The sequence below is a fragment of the Hippopotamus amphibius genome, chromosome 12 (assembly GCF_030028045.1).
Source record: "Hippopotamus amphibius kiboko isolate mHipAmp2 chromosome 12, mHipAmp2.hap2, whole genome shotgun sequence".
In the NCBI taxonomy this organism is placed as follows: domain Eukaryota; kingdom Metazoa; phylum Chordata; class Mammalia; order Artiodactyla; family Hippopotamidae; genus Hippopotamus; species Hippopotamus amphibius.
This window is the reverse complement of record NC_080197.1, coordinates 43,130,811-43,155,330: the sequence shown is the minus strand read 5'-3', so window position 1 is coordinate 43,155,330 and position 24,520 is coordinate 43,130,811. Positions and strand designations below refer to the sequence as shown.

The 24,520-nt window shown below is 39.7% G+C and overlaps 1 protein-coding gene across 7 annotated transcripts in view; it reads left to right on the top strand.

Annotated features, from left to right (window-relative positions):
* Positions 1-22,889, top strand: part of BTBD3 (BTB domain containing 3) — a 33,983-nt gene extending 11,094 nt beyond the window's left edge. The window contains exons 1-5 of one of the 7 annotated variants that reach the window (XM_057701960.1): positions 11,967-13,968; positions 14,160-14,588; positions 15,072-15,162; positions 15,732-15,850; positions 18,875-22,889. In XM_057701960.1, coding sequence (XP_057557943.1) covers positions 14,236-14,588; positions 15,072-15,162; positions 15,732-15,850; positions 18,875-19,907 — 1,596 coding nt within the window. In that variant the 5' untranslated portion in view covers positions 11,967-13,968; positions 14,160-14,235 and the 3' untranslated portion in view covers positions 19,908-22,889. Of the gene's footprint in view, positions 1-11,966; positions 14,589-15,071; positions 15,163-15,731; positions 15,851-17,406; positions 17,531-18,874 lie in introns of those variants that run through there. The other 6 variants (XM_057701964.1, XM_057701959.1, XM_057701961.1 and 3 more) reach the window with 6 other exon arrangements.
* The last annotated feature ends 1,631 nt before the right edge of the window (positions 22,890-24,520 follow it).

Genomic DNA, 24,520 nt, shown 5'->3' with positions numbered 1-24,520 from the left:
AGTGGTTCTTATACTTTTTGACCTCAGGACTCTTATACTCTTGAATATTTTAAGGAACCAAAGAGCTTTTGTTTGTAGGGGTTATATCTATTAATATTTACTGGAATAGAAATGAAAACAAAAATTTTTGATGTTTACTAATTTGTTTAAAAATAAATGTTTTCCTAAATGTAAGGCCAGACACTATAAAACTCTTAGAGGAAGACATAGGCAGAACACTCTATGACATACATCAAAGCAAGATCCTTTTTGACCCACCTCCTAGAATCATGGAAATAAAATCAAGAATAAACAAATGAGACCTAATGAAACGTAAAAGCTTTTGTGCAGTGAAAGAAACCATAAACAAGACAAGAAGACAACCCTCAGAATGGGAGAAAATATTTGCTGACAAAGCAACTGACAAAGGATTAATCTCCAAAATATACAAGCAGCTCATACAGCTTAATACCAAAAAAGCAAATAACCCAGTCCACAAATGGGCAGAAGACCTAAATAGACATTTCTCCAGAGAAGACATGCAGATGGCTAACAAACACGAAAAGATGCTCAACATCACTAATCGTTAGAGAAATGCAAGTCAGAGCCACAATGAGGTATCACCTCACACAGGTCAGAATGGCCATCATCAAAAAATCTAGAACCAATAAATGTTGGAGAGGGTGTGGAGAAAAGGGAAACCTCCTGCACTGTTGGTGGGAATGTAAATTGATACAGCCACTATGGAAAACAGTATGGAGGTTCCTTAACTAAAAATGGAACTACCGTATGACCCAGCAATCCCACTACTGGGCATATACCCAGAGAAAACCATAATCCAAAAAGAAACATGTACTGTAATGTTCATTGCAGCACTATTTACAATAGCCAGGACATAGAAGCAACCTAAATGCCCATCAACAGGTGAATGGATAAAGAAGATGTGGCACATGTATACAATGGAATATTACTCAGCTATACAAAGGAATGAAATTGAGTTATTTGTAGTGATGTGGACGGACCTAGAGACTGTCATACAGAGCAAAGTAAGCCAGAAAGAGAAAAACAAATACTGTATGCTAACTCATAAATGTGGAATCTAAAAAAAATGACTCTGATGAACCCAGTGACAGGGCAAGAATAAAGATGGAGATGTAGAGAATGGACTTGAGGACACAGGGTGGGTGGGGGGGCTAAGAGGAAGCTGGGACAAAGTGAAAGAGTAGCACTGACATATATATACTACCAACTGTAAAATAGATAGCTAGTGGGAAGTTGCTGCATAACACAGCGAGATCAACTCCATGATAGGTGATGACTTAGAGGGCGAGGATAGGGAGGGTGGGAGGGAGTTGCAGGAGGGAGGGCATATAGGGATATATGTATAAATACAGTTGATTCACTTTGGTGTGCAGAAAGAAACTGGCACAACAGTGTAAAGCAATTATATTCCAATAAAGAGCTTAACAAATAAAAATAAATGTTTTGAATGGAGCTTATGAAGAAAATCTGGCTTCACACAGATATGTAGCTGGAAAAAGGAGTATTTTAATAGTCTTATCAGATAATTGTGAATATTCTATGATACCTCATGAAAACTTGAATGGTAGTTTCTTAAAGGTTGATTGCTATGTGTAATCTAAAACCTAAAACCATCAGTGAACTTTTTGTATCCTGTTATACTAAAATCCATTGGTCTGTCTTGTACTTTGAATGGACCTTTTACTAACTTGCATAATTCTGTAATGTAATTGCATTGTTATTAGAAAACATTGGTTCACCAAGTTATGCAAATCTTTAAAATGTTGACATGTTTCGTTATACAATATAAAAAATTACATTTATCTGGTGTCACCAGTGCTAATCAGAAACAGTCTTTAAGTAGCAGTTTTGGGAAGCAATCAAGCTCATAGTGGCATAATCAAGATTTCCAAAATGCTAACTTTTGCTTGAAGGTTTGAGTTTTTTCTTTGGCAATAAATAGTTTTCTTTGAAGTGACAGGTTCATTTCATTCATTTTTGAGAAGATGTCTACTAAATACCTAAGTGTGAACAAGCATACTTTGCGTATTTTCTCAAATGCAGTGGCGTCCCATGAAAAAGGTGGCCACCTCAGCTCTCACGTAAACAGTTGCTCAGATGTTTCTTTCTCACGGCAACCATTCTGTTTCAGTTTCACCAGAAATACTTTAAGCATACTTCACATTTGATCACATAGAAATTAGGAAAATGTATACTCAAGGGTTGAGATTTAATAAAATCAACAGTTTTTACTACTGCATCTCCTCGAGAGTCTCCATGAAATAATACATTGATTATGGCAAAGGAATGCGCAGTAGCTAATCTGCATTCACACAAGAGGTTCCATCACTGTTCCTAAGTCCCCCATCCCCCCAGGTGTGTGTGGGGAGGCGTGGGGAAAGGCAAGGTCACTTGTCAGGTCCTTCAGTAATGTTCACTTTGGCCGCTTAGGGTCCACTGGAATGACTGTCCAGGCTTAGGAACCAGGCAGCTTCAATTGTGGAAAGGCAAGAGTCACAGAGCCTGGCTGTGGACCAGTCCTTATATGTTTGGAGCCCCCTTTTCTGTTCGGAGCAGACGACTCCTCCCATGCGGGCTTTTGGTGACGCATCACCACTGCCAGATGTCACAGGGAGGTTTCAGAGGGCTTCAGCCACTGCACCTACTCAAGTACCTTCTGAACCAGTGCAGTTCAGAACTGCTTAAAATACTTAATGTGTTAAAACATACACACTTTAACCAACAGGAGCAGCACAGTTTGTTTACTTCATCCCACCTTCCAAAAAATGTACTTTTATAACCAGTTGAACTCATTTAGAAATTCAAGCTATATTTTTTGCCAACACACAATTCAAGCCATTACTTGTAACAGTTTGTTTACATTATCAACCCTACCAATGATTTTAAAAAATCATTGCTGGTGGTAGGTTTCCTTTCATAAACATACCAACCCAGCAAGAGACTCTGCAGCCATGGCTAGGGTGTTCAGCTCCTCCATTACTGATACGACCATTTCCATTTATGCTTACTCCAATAATGTAAGATAATATATAGACTGAAGTTGAATTCTTTAGGGGGAAAAAATCAAACACATGATGACTTAATACTCCAGTTCTTCTCAGTAAAGTGTTTCTCCAGTGCATGCGTGCGTGGGCGCACGCGCGCACACACACACACACGTGTTAAGAAGTGCATTTTCTGCCTGTGCTTGCGCTCTGCAATAATCTGAAATGGGACATTGCCCATCCCTAGCAGTGTGGTTTGTTTGCAGGGTAGGAGTGAATTTCTAGACTATTCATATACTCAGCCCTGGGCACACAAGCCTGTTTTATTACTTTGTTGGAAGATTGGGTGTGTCTAATGTAGTGGAAATTCATCCATTCAGTGTTAAGTACAGATGAAACACATTTCAGAGCCACATATAAAAGTCTTTTTAATTATCCATTTTTTAAGATTATTCATATGACTGCTTTCCTTCTTTCATGTGAATTGCTGAGAATTTATTATCCTTTCTAGTTCATTAAATCACTAAAATTCTCTACTGGTGCTATAAATAAATATGCCTGGCCATGAATTGAGACCAGTTGATAAAGGCAGCTTTGTCCTGGTGACTGCATCTTGCTCCTCTTTAGCCCACACTTCTCTCTGAGTATGTGAATATCTCTATTACATTAAATTTTAGACTCTAATGAAGCAAAGCCCTGCTCTGAGCACATGTGGGGACTTGCTTGAACTTGAGCTTTAGTATTTTCAGCTGGACTAGATGCTAGTCCAGTGTTATAAAACCTCATTTGTGCTTAGACATGTTTGGGAAGCCTCAGGACATAGTTCACAGATGTCTCGGTTCTTTACCACCGTACTTCGTGTAAACCTGTGTCTCAGACAGCTGGAAACTTCACAGCCCTCAGTTTCAGATCACTTCAGCCCAGGACCAGTTGCACCCTACAATGCAATCTAGGGTTCTAGATGGACTTAGAAGTGCTGGACTTGATCCTTCCCGTTACAGAACGATTGGAAGGCAGGTGTGGGTGTGGTGCTGTTAGCTCTTGTTGGGAGGCATGGAGATGAGGCCCTCGGAGAACTCACCTAATTGCACCACCTAAGGCCAGGTGAAATGTGAGGAAGTTTGGCATGGAGAGGCCGGGAACGCTTCCTTGTTGTGGTGTCTGCACTGCATTGTGAAGGATGGGTAGGCTTCCGACAGGTGGGCTGTAAGGGAGAGAGGGCAGGGAGGATGGTGGGAAGCAGTGGGCACATTTCAGTTCAGGAATAGTCTTGTTTGCAAAGTGTGCAAATTAAGAGGACAAGTCACAGGGTTTGCAGGCAGGTCATGGAGATCCAAAATGCATTGCAATCTGTGCAGGCTTCCTCTCACCGAGAAAAGTGAGACAATTTCTTCTTTTTTTTCTGGATAGATGCAGACCAAGGTCTGCACTCCGGACATGCTGAAGCCACAGGCGAGACCATCCTCCTTTCACACGGTTACCTCTTTAGGAAGAGCAGCAGAGTAGTTGGTTAAGACTTGGCCACATGCCACTTAATAAAGACTCCTTTTCTTTTTTATGCCATATTTTAAATTTTATGAGAGAGTGTTACATTAAATGAATATGGACATCATCCAGGTCTCCTATACTGAATTCGCAGTGGATCATGGCATCCCTACAGCTGACTAGTAAAATGCTTATGCAGAGACCTGACTCCTGTAAATTTTGATTACCATTTTCAGAGACCGTCAGCTCTTCCTTGGTTTGGTTCCAGCCATCGTAGTTACCATGGGTCTTGTATGAGTCCATGCAGTCCTTGACTGTAGTAAACTCGTTGCTTTTCTGAGTGTTAACTTAAAAAAATTTGGAGCACTAACAGTTGAGTGGCCACTTTTTGAAGATATATTTTGACTTGAATGCTTTAAATCTGCTCATTGTAGTTGGGTACACATGTCTGCCTGTTTATTGTTGTGTGATGCAGAGCCTGGGGAAACCCAAATTTGTGAACGTATTTTCATGAATAGTTTTGACTTTCTAAGTGAAACTTACTTGAGAATTATTTTATGAGAAATTATTTTATTCTGTACCTCAGCGTGGTTATACTGACGTACTTCTATAGTAGCTCTTAATTAAAAGAACTTGCTGAATATATTATTAGAATGGAATTTTTGTTTGAAATACCTCATTTTCTTACTTCTGACACATGCATATACACACTATGTATAGAAACCCCTCAACATTTTTTTCTGATAAGAACAGCATGAGAGATGGAAGCAACAAGGGGTACTTTTATTGGTGCCAAATAATTATTTCCTGCAGCAAATGGTGGCCATCTCTGAAGGTTGCTTGGTATTGATGTAGCTAAGGTTATGCCAACATTTCCAGTACCGTGTGCCTTTGTATGGTGTCCTTCACAACAGTCATGGGAAATTGTAGACTTTAAAGCTAATTAGAAGTAGCGTAAAACATATTTTTTTATTTGGACTAAGGACAGATTTTACTTTGAGATTTTGCCAGAAGCTGGTTTCTATAATAACCCTCTGTCACAGGCTTCTAATTCTACTTGGATTTTTTGTTAGAACATGTTTTTGTGACTCAGTTTCGACATGTATGTGCTTTTTTCATTTTCATTTGGTGGGCTCTACTCCAGAAAAGATATGTTAAAAATTGGGCTGAAGATGCCTGGTAACTTCAGATGTGTTTGTGTTTTCCCGTAGCGCAATTTCTCTCAAGTGTTGCAGATCTCTTATTTTTAGATCTTGTATCGTTTGCTTAAAATAACTGTATTTTATTCTAGTCACATGCATTGTAAAAATGAAGGAAGGCGTTTCATTAAATAGTAGTTAATTGAGGTACTTGTGGATATGTGTATCGTGATGGTCAAAACACAAAATTGGTAACTTGTCTTTTCTATGTGGCTTTGTTAAAATAGAAAGTATAAGTTTTTTGGTTTTTGTTTTTTTCTGGCCTTGCCTTTACCAAATCTATCCTGCTGATTTTACAGTGATAAAAAACTTTTAATGTAAGGTAATGTATATCATTCCTTCAGATGTTTTGGAGGGCGGTAGTATGTTGAGGGAGAGGAGAGCAGTGCTCATTTTTGAGTGTCCTGCAGTGACAGAGGGCAAACGCACCATGAAGTGACTTGTGTTTGGGAATCTGTTTTTATCTTGCAGAGCTTTTTCACTAAGTTGTGGATGTTGGGGAAATTGGTTTTTTACACCTACCCTGTTAATAATCAAGACTGATACACTTGGTGGTTTGAAGGTTCTCGGGATTTTTTCTTCCTGTTCCATGTGCTCATTGCAAAAGTGTGACTTTATGAAATAAAGCCAGACATTCTTTGGTTAAGTATATAAGTGAAGAGGGCCTTTGGATTTTAACAAAATGATTGGGGAGACGTTTTTGGTTATTATCTTCTTAATATCAGAAAAAAAATATATTAGGCAAAGTAAAAAAATCTATGAAAACAATTTTTTCTTTCACTAAAACTTATTAGTTCCCTCCTCTGTCAGCTAAAGCCAACAACCAACCTGGAGAAGGCTGCAGCTGTGGTCGGACAGAGTCATTCATTCTAGCATTTCCAATAGGATTAATGTCCCTTGTTAGGTCGGAACAGCCCCCCTTTGGGCCCTTCTCACAAGAGACCTCCTGAGGCCTGGTTTTACTTTTCTTTGGATAAATTGTTTTCAAGTACCTAGGAGAAAGTCATACATATAATGGAATCGTTGTAATATAGTAATAATATTTCTCCCTCTTAAAACTAACATTTTAATTTAGGTTCTGTTTACTTGAAAATTATTAATAATATCAAAGGAGTCATTTAGCTGCAGGTTTAACCTATGTATAACATTGTTGTAGGTTAATAAATCTTTGATTGATTGATAGATACAATATCATTAGCAGATATTACCTGGAGAGTTAACATGCTTCTGTTAATCAGTTTCGTGCACATGTGTAGTTGTGTGCCTGAGAATTTACTAGAACCGTGTTGTATTAATGCTGGAGCTCTGACCAGTCCTGGCGATGGAAAGTCTCAGTTTGGAATTTCCATCTAGACTTTGCCATGTCATTGGTTGTCATAGTAGCAGTCTCAATTGAGAATTGTGATTATATACTTTATCAAATAACTACTTGTTGAAAGCTCAGTTATTCTAATATAGTTCAGCCAGAATTCTGAGCCAACATCTTGCCTGGTTAGGGGAATAATTAACCACCCTAAAGAAGAGAGCCCTCTTTTTCTGTTGAATTATGTATTTTACCTTGTTTCACTAGGTGCTATCAGTTGTAAGGTATGCCTTTATTTTATGTACCAACAGGAAGGGGGAGCATAAAATGCCATCAATTATAAGATTCAACCCAATTTCGGAGATGTTAAAATGTTGGGGGAGGAAGCAAAAGGAACCTTATAATCAATAAAATGTGGCACATTATATACACACACACACACACAAATATAGAGGTTTAGTTGGGTTTTGGTCGTAATATTAAAATATAAAGAAATACTGTATTAAATAAATCTTTTTTTTGGCCAAACATTATACAGATTCTTTAACTCTAGAAATCTAGAAATGAAAAAGATGAGAGATCATGTAGTCAATACTGCACACTAGGAAACATAATGAGATCACTCAGAGTATATAAAAATTAGCAGTCGATTACCTTGTTTCCTAAAGTATCTTAAAATTTACAAATGAATTCGTAGTAGTATTCTTTTAAATACCTATCATCAGAGCATCTCACATGATATATTTTATATGTTCCATTTCAGGATCACTTCATTTAACATATGTTGGAGAATGATTTGGCATTTAGATGAGCTTTTTAATACTCCAAACAAGGTACACACAGACATAGCTATAATCATCAAATATTATGTTAACTGCTACATGAAATTTTAAAAGAATCATTGCTGCTGCCTTCAAAGAATTTTCACATTCTACCTTTGGGCATTTTTTTTCTCCAAATTTAATGTACGGTTTAAGGTTAACTGGAACTTTGTGTGGTGAAAAGGAAATGACTCAGTGCAACAGCCCATGAGCCTCACCCTTCCAGCCACACAGAGGCATGCCTTGCCCAGGTGTTGGGCTTAGTTATCTTCAGCCTCAGTGCTAAAATTCACATTGGGTTATTGTCAAGAGGCCAAACTGAGTTGCTAGTGTAGACCTTGCCAAGTGGCTACCTGCCACTTGCTGCTTTGGGCTCTCTCAAGAGGTGGGTGCAGCTGGGTATCCAGCAACAGGTGGTCTCTAAGTCCAGTGGACACCCAGCCTGGAGTGTGGGCTCCAGGTGCAAAGTCGGGCACTGGGGGGCGACCTGATCACAGTGCACGACAGAGATCTTGACTTTTGAACCTCCCGAGAAGTCTGAACAAGAGCCACGGCAACTCGAGGCTTGGTCCGTGGTGCTGGAGCAAGCCTGCCTGTGGAGGATATGTCAGAAATGTCAGTCGTGGTAAACTGGGAAGCTGGGAAGATTATAGTTCAGGGAGCCTGATGAACCTTTGGGTTTTTGTGTCTTGGAAGATTGTATCACAGATGTTTCCTGCTTTGGGTACAATTGTTACTAATAGTGGAAGTTTACCTTTACAGAGTGTTTTCAACTTTTATCAAAGTGCTTTCACCAACATGCAGTCTCGCCTTCATGATAAGCCTGAAAGGGATGGCTCTTACTTTTTTCACTATACCGCGCTGCCAACGCTCGACTCTGTTTATTTCCAGATTTAACTTGCATGTCGTCTGTTTTCCAGCAGCTGCTGCTGCCTTCAGGGATTGCCAACATTTTGTCACTTATATTTTTTACCTCCCAAATCACAAGCATAACTTTTGCTCAGTATTGAAGAGAAAGATAAGCAAAACCAAAACACTGTTTCATTGTAATTTATCGGGTTACATTACTCTCCTCTGTTAGGTTCCCGAAGTGTCCACCCTACCTTGTTTAAACCTCAGTCAGCCTGGCTGCTGTAGCTGTTTAGGTGTCTTGTAGTAAACCAAATACAAGTCCAGACAAGGAGTGTGGGGTTAGAGCAGGTTAAACGAGAGTTGCCAGCGTTGTCAGTTGTTGACATAGGAGCTGTTGGTGTTAACCGGGAATGACTGGTATTCTCATTTTCATTCTGCTGGAGAGCCTCTTCTGTTCTTTTGCGGCTTCCTCATGGCTGCTGCGCTCCTGTGCTCCTTCCTGGTACAGTTCCTCTTCACTGCTTTCCAGAAAGTGTCCTCCTCGCATTCTGCTAACAGTTGCCTCCTGCAGGGTACAGAGTATATGTATATTCATGGTTTTCATATTTATAAATTTAGACATGTAGGTTTTTTTTAATTAGATTAGAAATATGAAGATAAAGCATTACATAATGATGCGGGGTAATTACTGTGGGTGAAAATTAGAGTGAGTGGAACAGGCATTAAGCAAACAGTCAGGAAATCTGCATTCTAGTCCAGACATAGCCCCACGACCGAACTGTGGAGTTTTCACAAATCCCTTAATCTTCTGGACCCCTAGTTACCTTATCTGTGGCACAGAGTTGCATTACATGATTTCTATAGTCCCTTTTAGTTCCAAACCTTACTCAAGTCCCCAAACTGAATAAACAGGATTCTACAATACCAAATAAAGGTAGGATGTCTGGCAAACCTTCTAGTAGTGAAGAGGATGATCTAAAAGAGCTTAAATTCTGTTCATAATATTGTTATTATTGGGAATTGAGTGGAAAGAGATACAGGTGATGGAACTTTCTGGCAGTTATAAAATTATATGAAATCCACTTCAATTAGCTATCCTTTTAAGCTTGGTTCCTCTCACCATTGCATGCCCGACACCTAACACACTGCACGATCAGCGTGTTGTGTTTTGAGAATACTTTTATAAAAGATTAATGGGCTTCTTGACTTGACCTATTTACTTTATTAGGGCAAATTAACCATGTCTCATAACAGCTTTAAAATTCAGGACGTGTAGGAACAAGTGATATGCTAGTCAGAAAGAAAATTTAGAGGTGAAATTTGACAGTAGATAATTGGGGTGGTACTCTATTCTTCAACCCAGTGGGTTATGTTTATGGGTTACAGATTCAATAGGTGAGGTTTTAACTATTTGTGTTTCATTTCAAGGTGCATCGTGAATTACTCTGAAAGACAGATATGGCTTCTTCTTCCCCCAAAAATAAATGCAAACTCCCAATTTTGCATGTGATTTGAGGGGTTTCATGGGCTCCATTGAGTTGCTGCAGCCTTGCCTTCTTCCTTACCTGGTGGCCCCCAGTCCCAATTCCTGATAGGAAAGAACCCTGGGATGTTAAGCCTTAAAAGTCCTTAGAAGTAATCTAGACCAGTGTTACTTAAACTGTGGTCATGAAATCAATGGACTGTATAAAAACCAACATTAAAAAGAAAAGAATAAAACAGAATATCAGAGTGTTTCATAACATGCTATCCGTAAGTTTTGTTTTGTGACCTGTCTTTCCATTTGTGTGCAGATATATGTGTTTATGTGTGTTAGTGCCAGGTCTGAATACAAAATAGATTTCTTAATGTGGATTGAGGGTAAAGTTTGAGAAACAGTCATCAATTCTGGGTGAACCTCTTCGTTGTGTAGGTGCTTTAAAGGCTAAATGATTGGTTCCGACACTCTCCCTACCCCCTTCTTGCGCACGCACACACAGCTCTTTAATTTGTAGCGGCTGAGCCGGGACTGAACCAGGCTATTTGGTTGCTAATTGTGCTGTACCACAGTGCTAGTTTCTTGAAATAGAATTGTGAAGTAAATTATTTAAAATATTAGGTGGTTCATCTGTTTCACACTTAGCATTTTTTAATCCTTTATTTTTCCTACTAATTGTCTCTGTCATTGCCCTTTAAAGTAATTTGGGCTTAAGCTTCTTTTCCTGAGAATTGAAAAATATTTGGGGGCCTCTCAGTTGGCTGTCTTCACATCTGAATCATAGAATTTGATACTTAGGGGCTAATCAGAATTTCAGAGCAAGACAGGAAGGTTCAAGATTAAATTATTTTCAATTATTTGTCCATTCATTTGAAAATTGAGTGTGAGATGTGACTCCAGATGTTGATACTGGATCTCGGGGGAAGACACTGTAACATCCCCTTAGTCGTGTGTATGAGGTTTTCTCAAACTTGAGTGTCATGCAGATTACTTGGAGGGTTTTGTTAAAATGCAGGTTCTGATGCAGAACCTGGCTGAGATCATGGGTTTCTAACAGGCTCCCAAGAAATGCTGCTGCTGCTCCTTGGACCACACGTGCAGTAGCAGGGACCTTGTTAACTGCCTTATCATCGTGGTCAGAAAGGTGGATCTCAGTAATCGTTTCATTGTCTTGATTTTATTAACATTTTCATGCTTTTCCAGATTGGCTACAAAAATTAAAATGTCTTTCTTGTTTTTTAAAAACTGGATTTTTTTTGTAGTTAAAAACATGTTTTTCGGGACTTCCCTGGCGGTTCGGTGGTTAAGACCTTGCTTTCCAGTATAGGGGGTGCAGGTTCGATCCCTGGTCGGGGAGCTAAGATCCCACATGCCTCCCGGCCAAAAAACCAAAACATAAAACAGAAGCAATATTGTAGCAAATTCAATAAAGACTTTAAAAATGGTCCACATCAAAAAAAAAGAAAACAAAACTTTAAAAAAATCATTTAGAAAGCAAACAACAAAACCAGAAAAAAACATGTCTTTGAAACAGCCATGCTCATCAGTCCCCACACCTGCAAATAAGGACAAGGCCCCTCTTTGCAGCATTGTTCTACGTGATTGCAGTTTAACTCATATTTCCAAGCTGCTCTGCAAAGCTTAATTTTCTAAATAACTGAAACTTTTAATTTTATAAAAGAACATTTTCTAAAATATTATATAATTTTCTTAAACTATTATGTGCACGTTTCCCTTTATTCTAGCGGTATATAAGCAGTGTTTTTTGGGAGGCTTTTCTGGTGAAGGGTTTTGAATGAATAAAAACCACAAAACTTCTAAGTTCTTGTGTTTGCCTATTATGCTTTTTCTTATTTTGTCTTTCCAGCTGCTGGTAAGTCTGTCTCAAAACCATTTCGCTTCCATTCTAATTGATTACTTCTGACCTGAAAAGCCAGCTTCTAGGTTTGTTAGAAATACACAGGGGATGAATCCCAGTCAAAAGGAGCTCCCTGTCATGGGGGCTTTCCTAGGAGGGTGGTGGTCAGGAAGTTCGGTAGCACTTGGGCAGGAGAGGTCCTTTGGTTTTAATCATATTCTGAAAAGTTATCTCTAATAGGAACTCACTTGTTTCTTTTTTGTGCCTTTCTCCATGTTTCTCTCTCTAACCGCACACACACACCCACCCCTCCACCCCCACCCCCCTCCTTATGTGGTGAAATGTGTTTGCAGGTGATTGGAAGTGTGTGTGTGTGAGCCCTGTGACTGGGAATACGGTACTTGTGGTAAATAAGCGGCACTTCAGGGCCTGTGTGAAATGGGGGTGAACAACTTGTGTTAAAGACCATGATTCTCTTTGCTCACAGTCTGTCCTGCAGTGGCTTTGTAAACAGGTTTAAGAATAATAATGTTGACAATAAAGAGGATATTCCTTGGTTCAATTTAGTGATTTTGGGTCCCAGGGACTTCAAGTTTGGTTTCAGTTGTGTTGTCTTTAGTAGATTGTCGGTTGTAACAGCAACCAAAGCTCCTATTTGTTGGGCCATCACTCAGGAACTCATTCAAGTGGATGTGGTGCAGCACGCAGGGCTGTGGTCATGAAGGTGCGTCAGGTGGGGGCAGCACGTGGCCGCTGCCCTTCAAACCAGCAAGAGCCATCCTGCGTCAGTCTCCTCATTAGTCCCCTCTAGAAAGGAATGCGCCTGTGTGGGACCTGCAGCAGGAGAAACTGTTGGAGGAGTCACATCTTTGAAAACCACATAGTAATTAGCATTGTTCCAAATCGAAGCAGACAGAACCTGTTTGCCTCTTAACTAGCAGCATCAAGACACGTATCATTTTGGATAGCCTTATTATTGGTTTTGTGTTAGAATTTAAGGATTATATTCTTCAAAACTGCGACAAGCCTAAATGTAACCATGGCATTTAGGTTGGATTTTTTTTGAAGTCCTGAACAGGCCCCCATTTCACATATTTTAAGTGAGTTACAACCTTTAAACACTGATTACCAGCTTTGTCTCATTTGAATCTTACTTTTACATCCAGAATGTGTCTTATGTTTCAATGCAGCTAAGCCTACCGGTATCATTTTAGGCTAATTAACAGTGTTTTGTGATCTGGGACTCCTGTCAAAGATCATTATAGAGCTAGAAAACACTGGGAGGTAAAATGAACACATGACCTCATCTCTTATTTTACACTAGACTATAACTTGCATTCAAAGAGACTAAAAAAGGAAAAAGAAAAATTTCATTCCTTCCCATTAAGCTGTAGTAAATGTGTTTAATATGATTTTGCTGTTAATAATCCCTTTTAGCTGGTAGAATGGAGGATTTTGTTTGAAGGACTAGAAACTAACTACTGCCAGGATAAAGATTTTACTAGAAACATAGAGTAGATATCAGTCCCTACTCTTTGTTTGTTGATGCTGCTTTTTTAACTGAGGAAATAAAAATGCACATCTACTGAAGAGAAATCTGTAGACAAACTCTTCTCTTCCTGTTTTCAAATATATTTCATAGGTTGTTTCTTATTTAAATGTACAGTAATATAATAGCCAAGAGAATGCAACTGCTGTTCCTTTAATATCAGAACTGTGCACGCTACAATAGGTGTCACTGTTTTGCTTGGTCCAATCATGATTGGTGACTTCAGCTATTGGCTCCGAGCACTGGCTGTCTGACTCCATCTGCAGGGCTGTAATACCTACTCTCCTCCGATCCATTCACCACACAACTTCAGCCGGCTGAACAGACTCACGCGGCTCCAGCACATCTTGCTAACCTAATTCAGAAAACAAGTGCTACGGTTCTCTGCCTGTCATCTGCTCTCAGTGTAGCATTTTCAGGTGATCTAGGAAACTGGGTTATTTTTATGAGCAAATAAGAGAAACGGGAATCATGATGGGGATGTATTTAACAGACCCAGTACTGGATAAAACTTAAAACCAGTTTCTAATTCAGCATAGTAAAAAGGTCACCTTGCCTGGCTGAGAAAAGAAGCAAAATATCAGCTTGTTGGTTTCTGTTTTCATCTTAGCTCGTGCTAGCCCTCTTTTCCTTGATGCTCGCGTCAGTTTGGGATACCTGGCTATAAAGAGAGACCTACTGTACTCATGGTAGATGACAAGGAAAAGAACATGAAATGTCTCACCTTCTTCTTGATGCTTCCAGAGACGGTAAAGAACAGGTCCAAGAAAAGCTCAAAGAAAACAAATCCCAGCAGTAGCAGCAGCAGCAGCAGCGGCGGCAGCGGCAGCAGCGGCAGCAAGTTGCCTCCAGTTTGTTATGAAATAATTACCTTGAAGACTAAAAAGAAGAAGAAGATGGCTGCTGATATATTCCCCCGAAAAAAACCAGCCAACTCCAGCAGCACTACTGTCCAGCAGTACCACCAGCAGAATCTCAGTAACAACAACCTTATTCCGGCCCCGAATTGGCAGGGTCTTTATCCCACCATTAGAGAGAGGTAAGTGCTGGGCCAGCATATTTACTTTAAAAGTTTTCCTGTGTTGAAGTTTCTGCTTTTGCACAACCTGTAATGTATTTTAACGTAAATCTGTGTCTCCTCTTTTACCAGAAGCTATATTGGTAATGGAAAACTGCCTTGTATCTTTTCCAGAACAGTACAGCTGTTTTCCTCTTAGATAAAAATGTTTTTGGAAGCTGTACCATTTAGGTGACAGGGTTGTGTCTGTGGGCTATAGAAGATAGAAGCCTTTTATTTGTCCTTAAGTCTAAGGAAAAGTTTGGATAACTTTTTTTTTTTAAACTTTAGTTACTTGCATGTGTTTGCAGTGGTTATAAACACAGTTGTATAGTTGGAACCTTTATTTCTAGTTTTACCCTGAAGTGATTAAACTGTTGTTTAGCTTGTGACTCTTTTGTGGGTTCTGTGTGTTGGGGGGGGTGGTTAAAATGCTGAGAATTAATACATTGCCTCTGTTTCTAGAAATGCAGTGATGTTCAATAATGATTTGATGGCAGATGTACATTTTGTGGTTGGGCCACCAGGTGGGACTCAGCGGTTGCCAGGACACAAAGTAAGCAACAGCTGCATTACCAGTTCAGTCCTGAGATGTACAAAGAAGGACCCTCTCCCTGAGTCTGGAACTTGGGGTGGGCAGCTTATAGCAGGCAGTATGTGCTTCACCGGATCACGGAGAGAGCACAGCCTCTCCCGAGGGGCTTGGCCACACTTAATTTTTTTCTTTGTTTCCTTCTCCCCTGCTTTATATTCCACACAAAAACATGCCCTCTTAGCTCTCCAGTCATGGGAACTCGTTGTGATAGGTTAGGAAAGTCATATGTTTACCCGTCGGCTAGAAATCAGTTAGATAAGCTTTTATTTTATTTATTTTAATAATGAGGCAACTTGGGCATTAATTTGTTAAAGCTTGATAATTAGCAGTAGAGAGACTGGTTTGCATGAACTTCTGCCTTTTGCTTTCACGGCCAGATCTTCTGCACTTTGGATTTGTTGGTAAAGCAGGTGTTAGGTGCTCTGGATTGCTAAGAGCTAAACCTGATTGCTTAGAGTTGTTTTTCTGGATTGATTTGCTGAAAATGTTTTCAATTTAGTGCATGAAATAAGATTTCCCTTTCTCCACAGTATGTTTTAGCTGTTGGGAGCTCTGTGTTCCATGCAATGTTTTATGGAGAACTTGCTGAGGACAAAGATGAGATCCGTATACCAGATGTCGACCCTGCTGCGTTTCTTGCTATGCTGAAGTAAGTGTCATGCGTGTGTTTAGAAAGAGTTTGCTTATGCTGTATTTGTGCTCTGCTGGCTTCACAGTTAAGTATAACTTCCAGGTAATAGAAAAGAGAGGCTGATGAAGAAAGAGGGTGCTGCTTACCTTGTAAATGTTTTCGAAGAAAACTCATGTGCATCTTTCCGTGGGAAGCATGTGGAATGAAGCAGGCATTTATAATCACACCTTGGCATGGGATTTGGGGGCAAATGGCACGTATAGTGATTTCATTTTTAATGACTTATAATTGAAGAAAAATAATTTTCTGGTATATTTTCTAATAGAGCACGTTCTCTCTGAAAGCACTGTATGTCTTTAAAAAGACAAATTATATTTTTGCTTCACAATTCCAGAAATTTTATGTATTATTTAAATACTACTAGTTAGGAGGTTTTAAGTTTTCTAGGAGTTTATGTCTCCTGTCAGCAAGTAAAGAACTTATTGTCTGTCGAAATTATCTATCTTGATACGTACATACATACACATGCTCTCACATAAAGTCAGATACTGTTTCTCAAGGATAAGAAGCATTTGTAGCAGAGGAGAAATTTTTGAAAGGTATGAATGATTTTCTATAGTTTCATATGGATTTGTGCAGAAAAACTTTAATTGGTCACACAGAAATGTAAAGTTCTAAGATGTATATCTATGTAAAAAATAGTTTTCTACCTCATGGGTCTTTTTCAGAATCCTGTACCTGTTAACCAGATAAATAGAATCTGCTTTTTTGACCTATATCTGCTTTTTTGACCTGTGTTGATGCTGGATGGTATGATGGTCTACTGTGTGGTTAGGATGCATTATTATTCTAAGTAATATTTAGGTGATTTTTATTGATCCTTATTCTAGCATACCAAAGTGTAGCAGAATTTAGGGTTATCTGCTGCCATGGGAATTTTGAGTTTAAAATCATTTAATAAATATTTGTTGAAAAAAATTATTCATTGGGTCAACAAGTTGGACAGCAACCCCACAAACAGTTAAAATGTTGATATATATTGTCTTCTGACTACTGAAAAATAAGAATTATAGTTAGTTCCAGAACTTTAAAGTGTTTAATTCGTTATTTGTAGTATACTTTTGAAATCCATTTGCTGCTATTTAGAATCTTCACAGTGGGAGATAGGGAAATTAAAGGCAAGTGAGTGTGTGAAGTGCCAGAACATAAACCAGTCCACTACTTTTAACCAACAGACACTTTGTGACCTTTGTAATCTTTTAGAAATATATGTACAGAAACCAATTTTACCTGTAAGGATTTTTGTGTGTTGTTTTTCCCCGTGAAGTTAGCTTTGTATATTTGACATTGTTTCTGGTGCAGAGGAGAACGCTGACACTAGTTCAGCATTTTGGCATCACTGTAGTCAATAGTGTTGTGTTGCTGCAGATGTGTGTACATAATTAGGAAACCTGAGTACAAGTCACAAAGTTCCATTTCACCTAAGCCATTTAATTCATTTGACAAGCATCTTTTCTTATAAATATGTTACCTAGACTATATCTTGATACAGGTTTTTTAAATTACATGTGCAGTCCACATAAAGTGGTAAGAATCAGAAATGGAGCAGGTGCCACTTCCTGTCATGCTGTGCTTGATCAGCACTGCGTGGTCTCTGGGGATAGAGGAGGCCAGGTCTTCCTCACCCCTGCATTGTGGGTGAGTAGCCAGTACTGCTGGAAAGGGGGTTGTCAAGAAAAAGGGAAGGCTGCTCACTTGCCAGTTCCTGGGTAAGAGCTACAAAGTGCTGACTGTGCTGCAGAATGCTCCCCATGGTCCTGGTGCTCTGCTCAAAGCATCACTGCTGCAGGTATTTAGTCAAGAGGTCTTGCTGTCTTGGCAGTAGCTGTCTTAGTCTATCAGAGAAGAGTAAGGGCTTCCTGGGAGCAAAAATGCACATTCCATTTGTGATTATGGTCATTTCTCTCATTGCCATCTTTACATTTTTGTACTTTCTTACAGAAGCCATTGCTTATTTCCTGTTATGTGTGTTTCACTAAGGAAAACTTCACAGCAAGTAGCTAAACACCTTAGCTAGAAAAAATTTTAAATTATGTTATTAGTATGTATTTTTTACCCATGTGCAGTTCTCACTGACTGTCTCTTAGTCAGCCATAGCATTGAAAAGCAGCAGATGATTTCTACCTTTACATACCAACTTGGAAGACTGCCACTGTCCCCCAAAACAATAAGAAGTGTCTTATCTCCTGAAATGGGGACGCTTCTCAGAAGCACACAAATAGTGCATATTTAGACATTCTTACTTTGTCTTTTAATTAAATATATCTGGAAATAATGTATTCTTTAATTCTGAAGGTGGAAGGAATGTGTGGGGGAGAAGAAAGAATTTAGAGTTACAAAAAAAAAAAAAGCCAGATACAAAGCCTGTGTTGGATTCTTTGTAAAGTTAATGGAAGATAGCATTGGAGCCCATGTTTAAAAATCCATTGTACTTAGAGCTACTTGAAAAATATCTTAAGATCAAGTTTTATGTTTAAGGAAAATCCAAGTCATTTTTAGTTAAAAGCATCAAGATGCAATCATTTCTTGTTTCCATCTGAATGTGCAGAAAAAATTTTAAGTAAAACTATATACATATATTTCTCCTAAAACATACGGGGATTATTTTTATGTAAATATAATATAGTATATATAATAGAATTTTGCTATTTTTTTCCCTAATAGTCACTATCTTTGATCTCCGTCATTTCTCAGTTATAGTATCTTCTATTTTTTTTTCTTTGAGAGGACACAGAATATAGCTTTAAAATAGAGGCTAGAATGGTTACATGAAGTTCCTGTCTTTAATTATACAAACTTTCTACTAAGTTGAAATATTAATAATTTATGAATGTATTTCAGGTGTTGCTTTAACATCTAATGTTTATAATAACTGTCACATAAGGTGATTTTCTTGGAACTAACTTGAAAGTAGTTGCATCTTTTCTAACTGGACACGCTCATTTTGTGAAAATTCCATTTACATGCTTTGCTTTCTTGCAGATACATCTATTGTGATGAAATTGACTTGGCTGCTGACACAGTCTTGGCCACTCTTTATGCTGCCAAAAAGTACATCGTCCCTCACCTCGCCCGGGCCTGCGTCAATTTCCTGGAGACCAGCCTGAGCGCCAAGAACGCCTGTGTCCTCCTGTCCCAGAGCTGCCTGTTTGAGGAGCCAGACCTGACCCAGCGGTGCTGGGAGGTGATCGATGCCCAGGCCGAGCTGGCCCTCAAGTCTGAGGGGTTCTGCGATATTGACTTCCAGACACTAGAAAGTATTCTCCGCAGGGAAACTCTGAATGCCAAAGAAATCGTGGTTTTCGAGGCAGCTCTCAACTGGGCTGAAGTGGAGTGCCAGCGACAGGATCTGGCTCTGAGCATCGAAAACAAGCGCAAGGTCCTCGGGAAGGCGCTCTACTTGATCCGCATACCGACCATGGCCCTGGACGATTTTGCAAACGGTGCTGCGCAGTCCGGAGTCTTAACTCTGAACGAGACCAACGACATCTTCCTCTGGTACACTGCGGCCAAGAAGCCCGAGCTGCAGTTCGTGAGCAAAGCCCGCAAGGGCCTCGTCCCCCAGCGCTGCCACCGTTTCCAGTCTTGCGCCTACCGGAGCAACCAGTGGCGCTACCGGGGCCGCTGCGACAGCATCCAGTTCGCCGTCGACAAGCGGGTGTTCATCGCGGGCTTCGGGCTGTACGGCTCCAGCTGTGGCTCGGCCGAGTACAGTGCCAAGATCGAACTCAAGCGGCAGGGCGTCGTCCTGGGGCAGAACTTGAGCAAGTACTTCTCAGACGGCTCCAGCAACACCTTCCCCGTGTGGTTTGAGTACCCGGTGCAGATCGAGCCGGACACCTTCTACACGGCCAGCGTGATCCTGGACGGCAATGAACTCAGCTACTTTGGACAGGAAGGCATGACGGAAGTTCAGTGTGGCAAAGTCACCGTGCAGTTCCAGTGCTCCTCCGATAGCACCAACGGCACCGGGGTGCAGGGAGGGCAGATCCCAGAACTTATATTCTATGCTTGAGCGCGCTTCCCCGAGCAGTGCGGGCTCTGAGGGGCACGCCGGGCTCCTACTTGCTCGATGCTTAGCTCAGCTGCAGATACGCGATCAGTGCAGGTAATTTGTACCGAATGGAGCTGTAGGCAGGTTCTAATTTCTTTCAACCTTTTAATTATGTACAGGCAAAAATGCAGCATTCAGCTTTTAACTGTATGCCTAAAAGAGCCAAGTTCTCATCAAGGCTTGTTGTTCTTAGAGTTGCATCTGTACATCTGGGGAGATCTTGCGTTCTTTTCCAACTTCCCCACTGACCTCCCAGTTTTGTCCCTCTTAGGAAAATTTTTGGATCACCTCAGATTCCCTTTTGGGCTTTATTTTAAATAGAAATAGTCTAAAATAACAATAACAAGAATTATTTTTAAACAGAACCCCTCGTTGCCCCCAAAACAGATAAACCTCAGTGTACAATTTTGAAAGATGTTTTGCTTGATAATAAGTAATACTGTAGAAAGTAGACAGTAGTCATGTTTACCTTCTTATTTTATTTCCTTTTAAATATTTTACTTTTGGGCATTACTTTTTCTTAAATCCTAAATTCGCAAGATTAAGATTTAAACCACAAAGTGTCGATGTAAAGTAAGCAAGTAAGAAATTGGAAGTTTTAGGTCCTGACTTTTGCTACAAACAGATTTATATTTTAATTTAGAAGACAAAATATTGCAGTACAGAGACTTCTTTTAGAAGTAACTAAATTATAAAATTTTATTATCATTAGAAAAAAGTTGCCAGGCCTGTTAATTTAAACTAAAATGGTTTAAAAAGGAAGCCTAAAAAAGTCCCATACGACAAATAGCTGATGGCATATTATAATACAGAGTTTGAGAAAGTCAAACTTTTTTCTCCCTGTTTAGCTTCTGATCCCTGACATTTACTGGTTTTCAAAAGTTGTACTGTATAGAATTCCTATTCCCTTTATCCCATGAAAAGAGGACCAAACGATTCTTTAGATGAATGGAATAACAATTAGTTTTGTAGTGCCACATGTTAATGTAATAAGATACTTTTATTCATTGATTTTTTTTGTTTGTTTGTTTTTAATCTGAAATGTACTTCACCGGCTCTTCTTTGACCACGTTCTATTTTCTTAGTTAATTATAATTCTGTCCTGTTCCTGGACTGCTAGAATCTGGCCTCTGGCCATCTTAAAGTGCCAATATATGCCTGCAGGGTTTTTGAAAAATGGTTAGAGCGATGCACTTGATGATACCTAATACTCACTGCCTCAACGTCACATCCAGCTCTCTTATTTGTCCATGGATAATGTAAACAAAGGAGGGAAAAGCTCATCAAAACATTCCTTCAGTGAAGGCTTGTGCTGGCTTAGTGCCCGTGACCCTGGTGGTGTCCACTGTGTTCACTCCCAGTTGAAGTATCCATGTGTTCTGGGCAGCTTTTCTGCCCAGTGTGATCCTGAGATGGCTTCCCCGCCACCCAGAGTGTGGCCCCTGGCCGCCTCCTTCTCCTGCTCTGTGAGCCCAAAGCTGGCCCTGGAGCAGGGGTTAGTCCTGGGGTGGGTGTACGCGTGGGTGCCTGTGCGCGTGCAGGTGCGTGCCGGCTCAGGAATTGTCTCCTCCCGGCCTGGCCAGTAAGGGCGGGGACAGAAACTGTCCCCCTGCTGGCCCCAGCTGGGCCCCAGCAAGTGACTGCCTGTGCTTCTGGGCCACTTCTCCCCCTGTAGACTGGGCTTGTTGCTTCGGCCGGCTTCCCTGATAGAGGAGAACACTGGATGACAGGAAATGCTGTCATCATCTTTGCCATTACCTATGTCTGTTAGCGTAGAGGATCAAAAGCTGTTATGGTGATTATAGACAAGTACTCCCAGGACAACTTTCCAAAATTATCTAACAATGATTTCTTATTAGCAAGATGGCAGATAGTAGTTTTGGCAAACCATCTCTGAAACAAAGGTACATTTTCCATTTAGAAAATACTTCTACAAAGGGTTTTATATATATATTATGATTAAACATTTCAGTAACTCATAGATAACTACCTTACAAATTGGTAGACTTATAAACTTGATTGGAAGGCACTCATTTTTAAGCCAGAGGAGAAGAAACTTTACTTAGCACTAATTTCATCATATCAGATTGTTGCGGTGGGTGTGATAACCTTAGAGGGAAGATTGTTCATTCAGTAACAGCCACGGTCAACTGCTCCTGTTAGTAGCTGCCCTTCAAAGGCTGGGGAACTGCTGGGCGAGAGCCACCCGAGACCCTGTACACTGGGTGTGGAAGAACTTAATTTTATGTTGATTACTATCACCAGAAAAAGAAAAGAAAAAAATGCGTCCATAATCTGATTGGCTAGTGCCAAGAGCTGTGGGTTACATTTGAAAATTGTATTTAAAAGAAGAAAATTTTATCTTTTAAATCCTATTCTCCCTTCTGCATTTTCAATGACATGGAATTAAGGCTCGTGTGCTTGCTTTATTTTCTTTGGTAGTCTCAAATTTTGTAGCTTTTAAACCTAGAAACCATTGTTCTGACAAGGCAGGCAACTGTAGTATATTATATAAACACAACGTTATGAGACAGTGCCCTGTAGATGCTTTTCCCAATGTACCTGGCAGTCTTTGTCATTGTTTATATCCTGGGGATAAGGGGAACTAGGCTAGCAGTTCTAGTGTAACATTCTTTAAGCATATCTTAATATAGTATTTAAGTAAATGGTCTAATTTCTGCATAATTATTGCACTGAACTGTCTTTTTGGTTTTTTTTAAGGTGTTTAAAGAAGCTCGCTAATTCAAGACACTAGCCACTTGTGCATCAGAGTGCTTGAATTCAGTAGCTTACAGCATTATTTATGAAGGAAAAATATATAAATATGAAGTACCTCATGCTGAATGTTATTGTACTGTATTTTTAATGTAACAGTGCAGATCTTGTTAGACACATGAATGTGTATAATCATGTTAAATGAAAATAAAATAAAACTGGTTCATAGATGTTTTCCTTACTAGCATTTTTCTTAGGTCTCTTGAAATAGTGAAAAATTCATTCTGGTACTTTTGGTGCCACTTATATTTTACAGAGATAGTTTTTGCAGGAGCATTTGTTTGCTGAGTTATTCACATATCCTTGATCCCTAAAGATGTAAAAGTCTGAGAGGAAAAGCATAAAAGAACAATGAATATGTTAATTGCATTGTTGAAGGCTGACATGAAGTTGATGAAAAGGAGTGAATGGACTTTCTTCTGTTCCAGTCATGGGGTTGTGGTTTGCGGGCCTTCTGATGGTGTCATCGCTCACATGTCTGTAGACCTCCCTGTACTCAGGGCTGTTGATACCAGGTCACATCTAGCTTTAGAGGTGACCAGAGGTGCTTATTCCTGCTGTGTTATATAATAGCTTATGTTGAGGAATAAAAAAGATCAATGTCATATGACAGTTGTGAATATAATTTTTATGTCCTCAACTAGGTTTCCATTATATTTCCCTGTATCAACTACATGTATACACACACACACTCATATATAATTATATTATGTACATATAGGTACATAATATATTTATATACATGTACATATATATATATATATATTTTATTTTTTTTGGGGGGTACATCAGGTTCAATCATCTGTTTTTATACACATATCCCCGTATTCCCTCCCTTCCTTGACTCCCCCCCCTCGAGTCCCCCCCACCCTCCCTGCCCCAGTCCTCTAAGGCATCTTCCATCCTTGAGTTGGACTCCCTTTGTTATACAACAACTTCCCACTGACTATTTTACAGTTGGTAGTATATATATGTCTGTGCTACTCTCTCGCTTCGTCTGAGCTTCCCCTTCACCCCCCGCCCCCTCCCATACCTCGAGTTCTCCAGTCCATTCTCTGTATCTGCATCCTTATTCTTGTCACTGAGTTCATCAGTACCATTTTTAGATTCCGTATATGTGAGTTAGCATACAATATTTGTCCTTCTCTTTCTGACTTACTTCACTCTGTATGACAGATTGTAGTTCATATATATTTTTTTTACTACAGCTTTCTGTTACTTTTATACTAGAGTTTATTGTTAAACCCTGTGTATTTGCTTAACTACTTCCATCTACTCACGGTTCAGTTTCTATAGCATACCTGCTCAAAGAATTTTTGGAATTATTCCAGAGTAAGAGAACTGGAAATACCCATTCTCATCAACTTAATTACAGATACAACCTGAACTGAAAAGACCTTTAATCCTGGGAAGTCTTTGCCATGATCTCATCTGGTCCTCCTTAAATGTAATCCACATGTGCCTGTTTTCAGTATCCCAGGACAGTTGGAAATGATCCTCCTCTTCTGTTGGCACTCAGGATCAACATGTCACTGAAATTGCACTTGCTTCCCAGTTGACTCTGGCTTGCCTACAAAAGCCGTGGACTTGGGAAAAAACAGGAAGGAGAAGAGCATTCCCAAGGAACTAAATAGCGAGAAACTTAGAGGCCAAAACAAGCAAGTGGCCCTGAAAACCTGTGGTACCTTGAGTGTTTGTTAGAGAGGACTGTGTGTATCTTTGAGATGCTGCAGTAGAAGATGACTATGCTTTTGATTTCTATCAATAATTAATAGATTTCAGCATATTTTTCTGAGCCA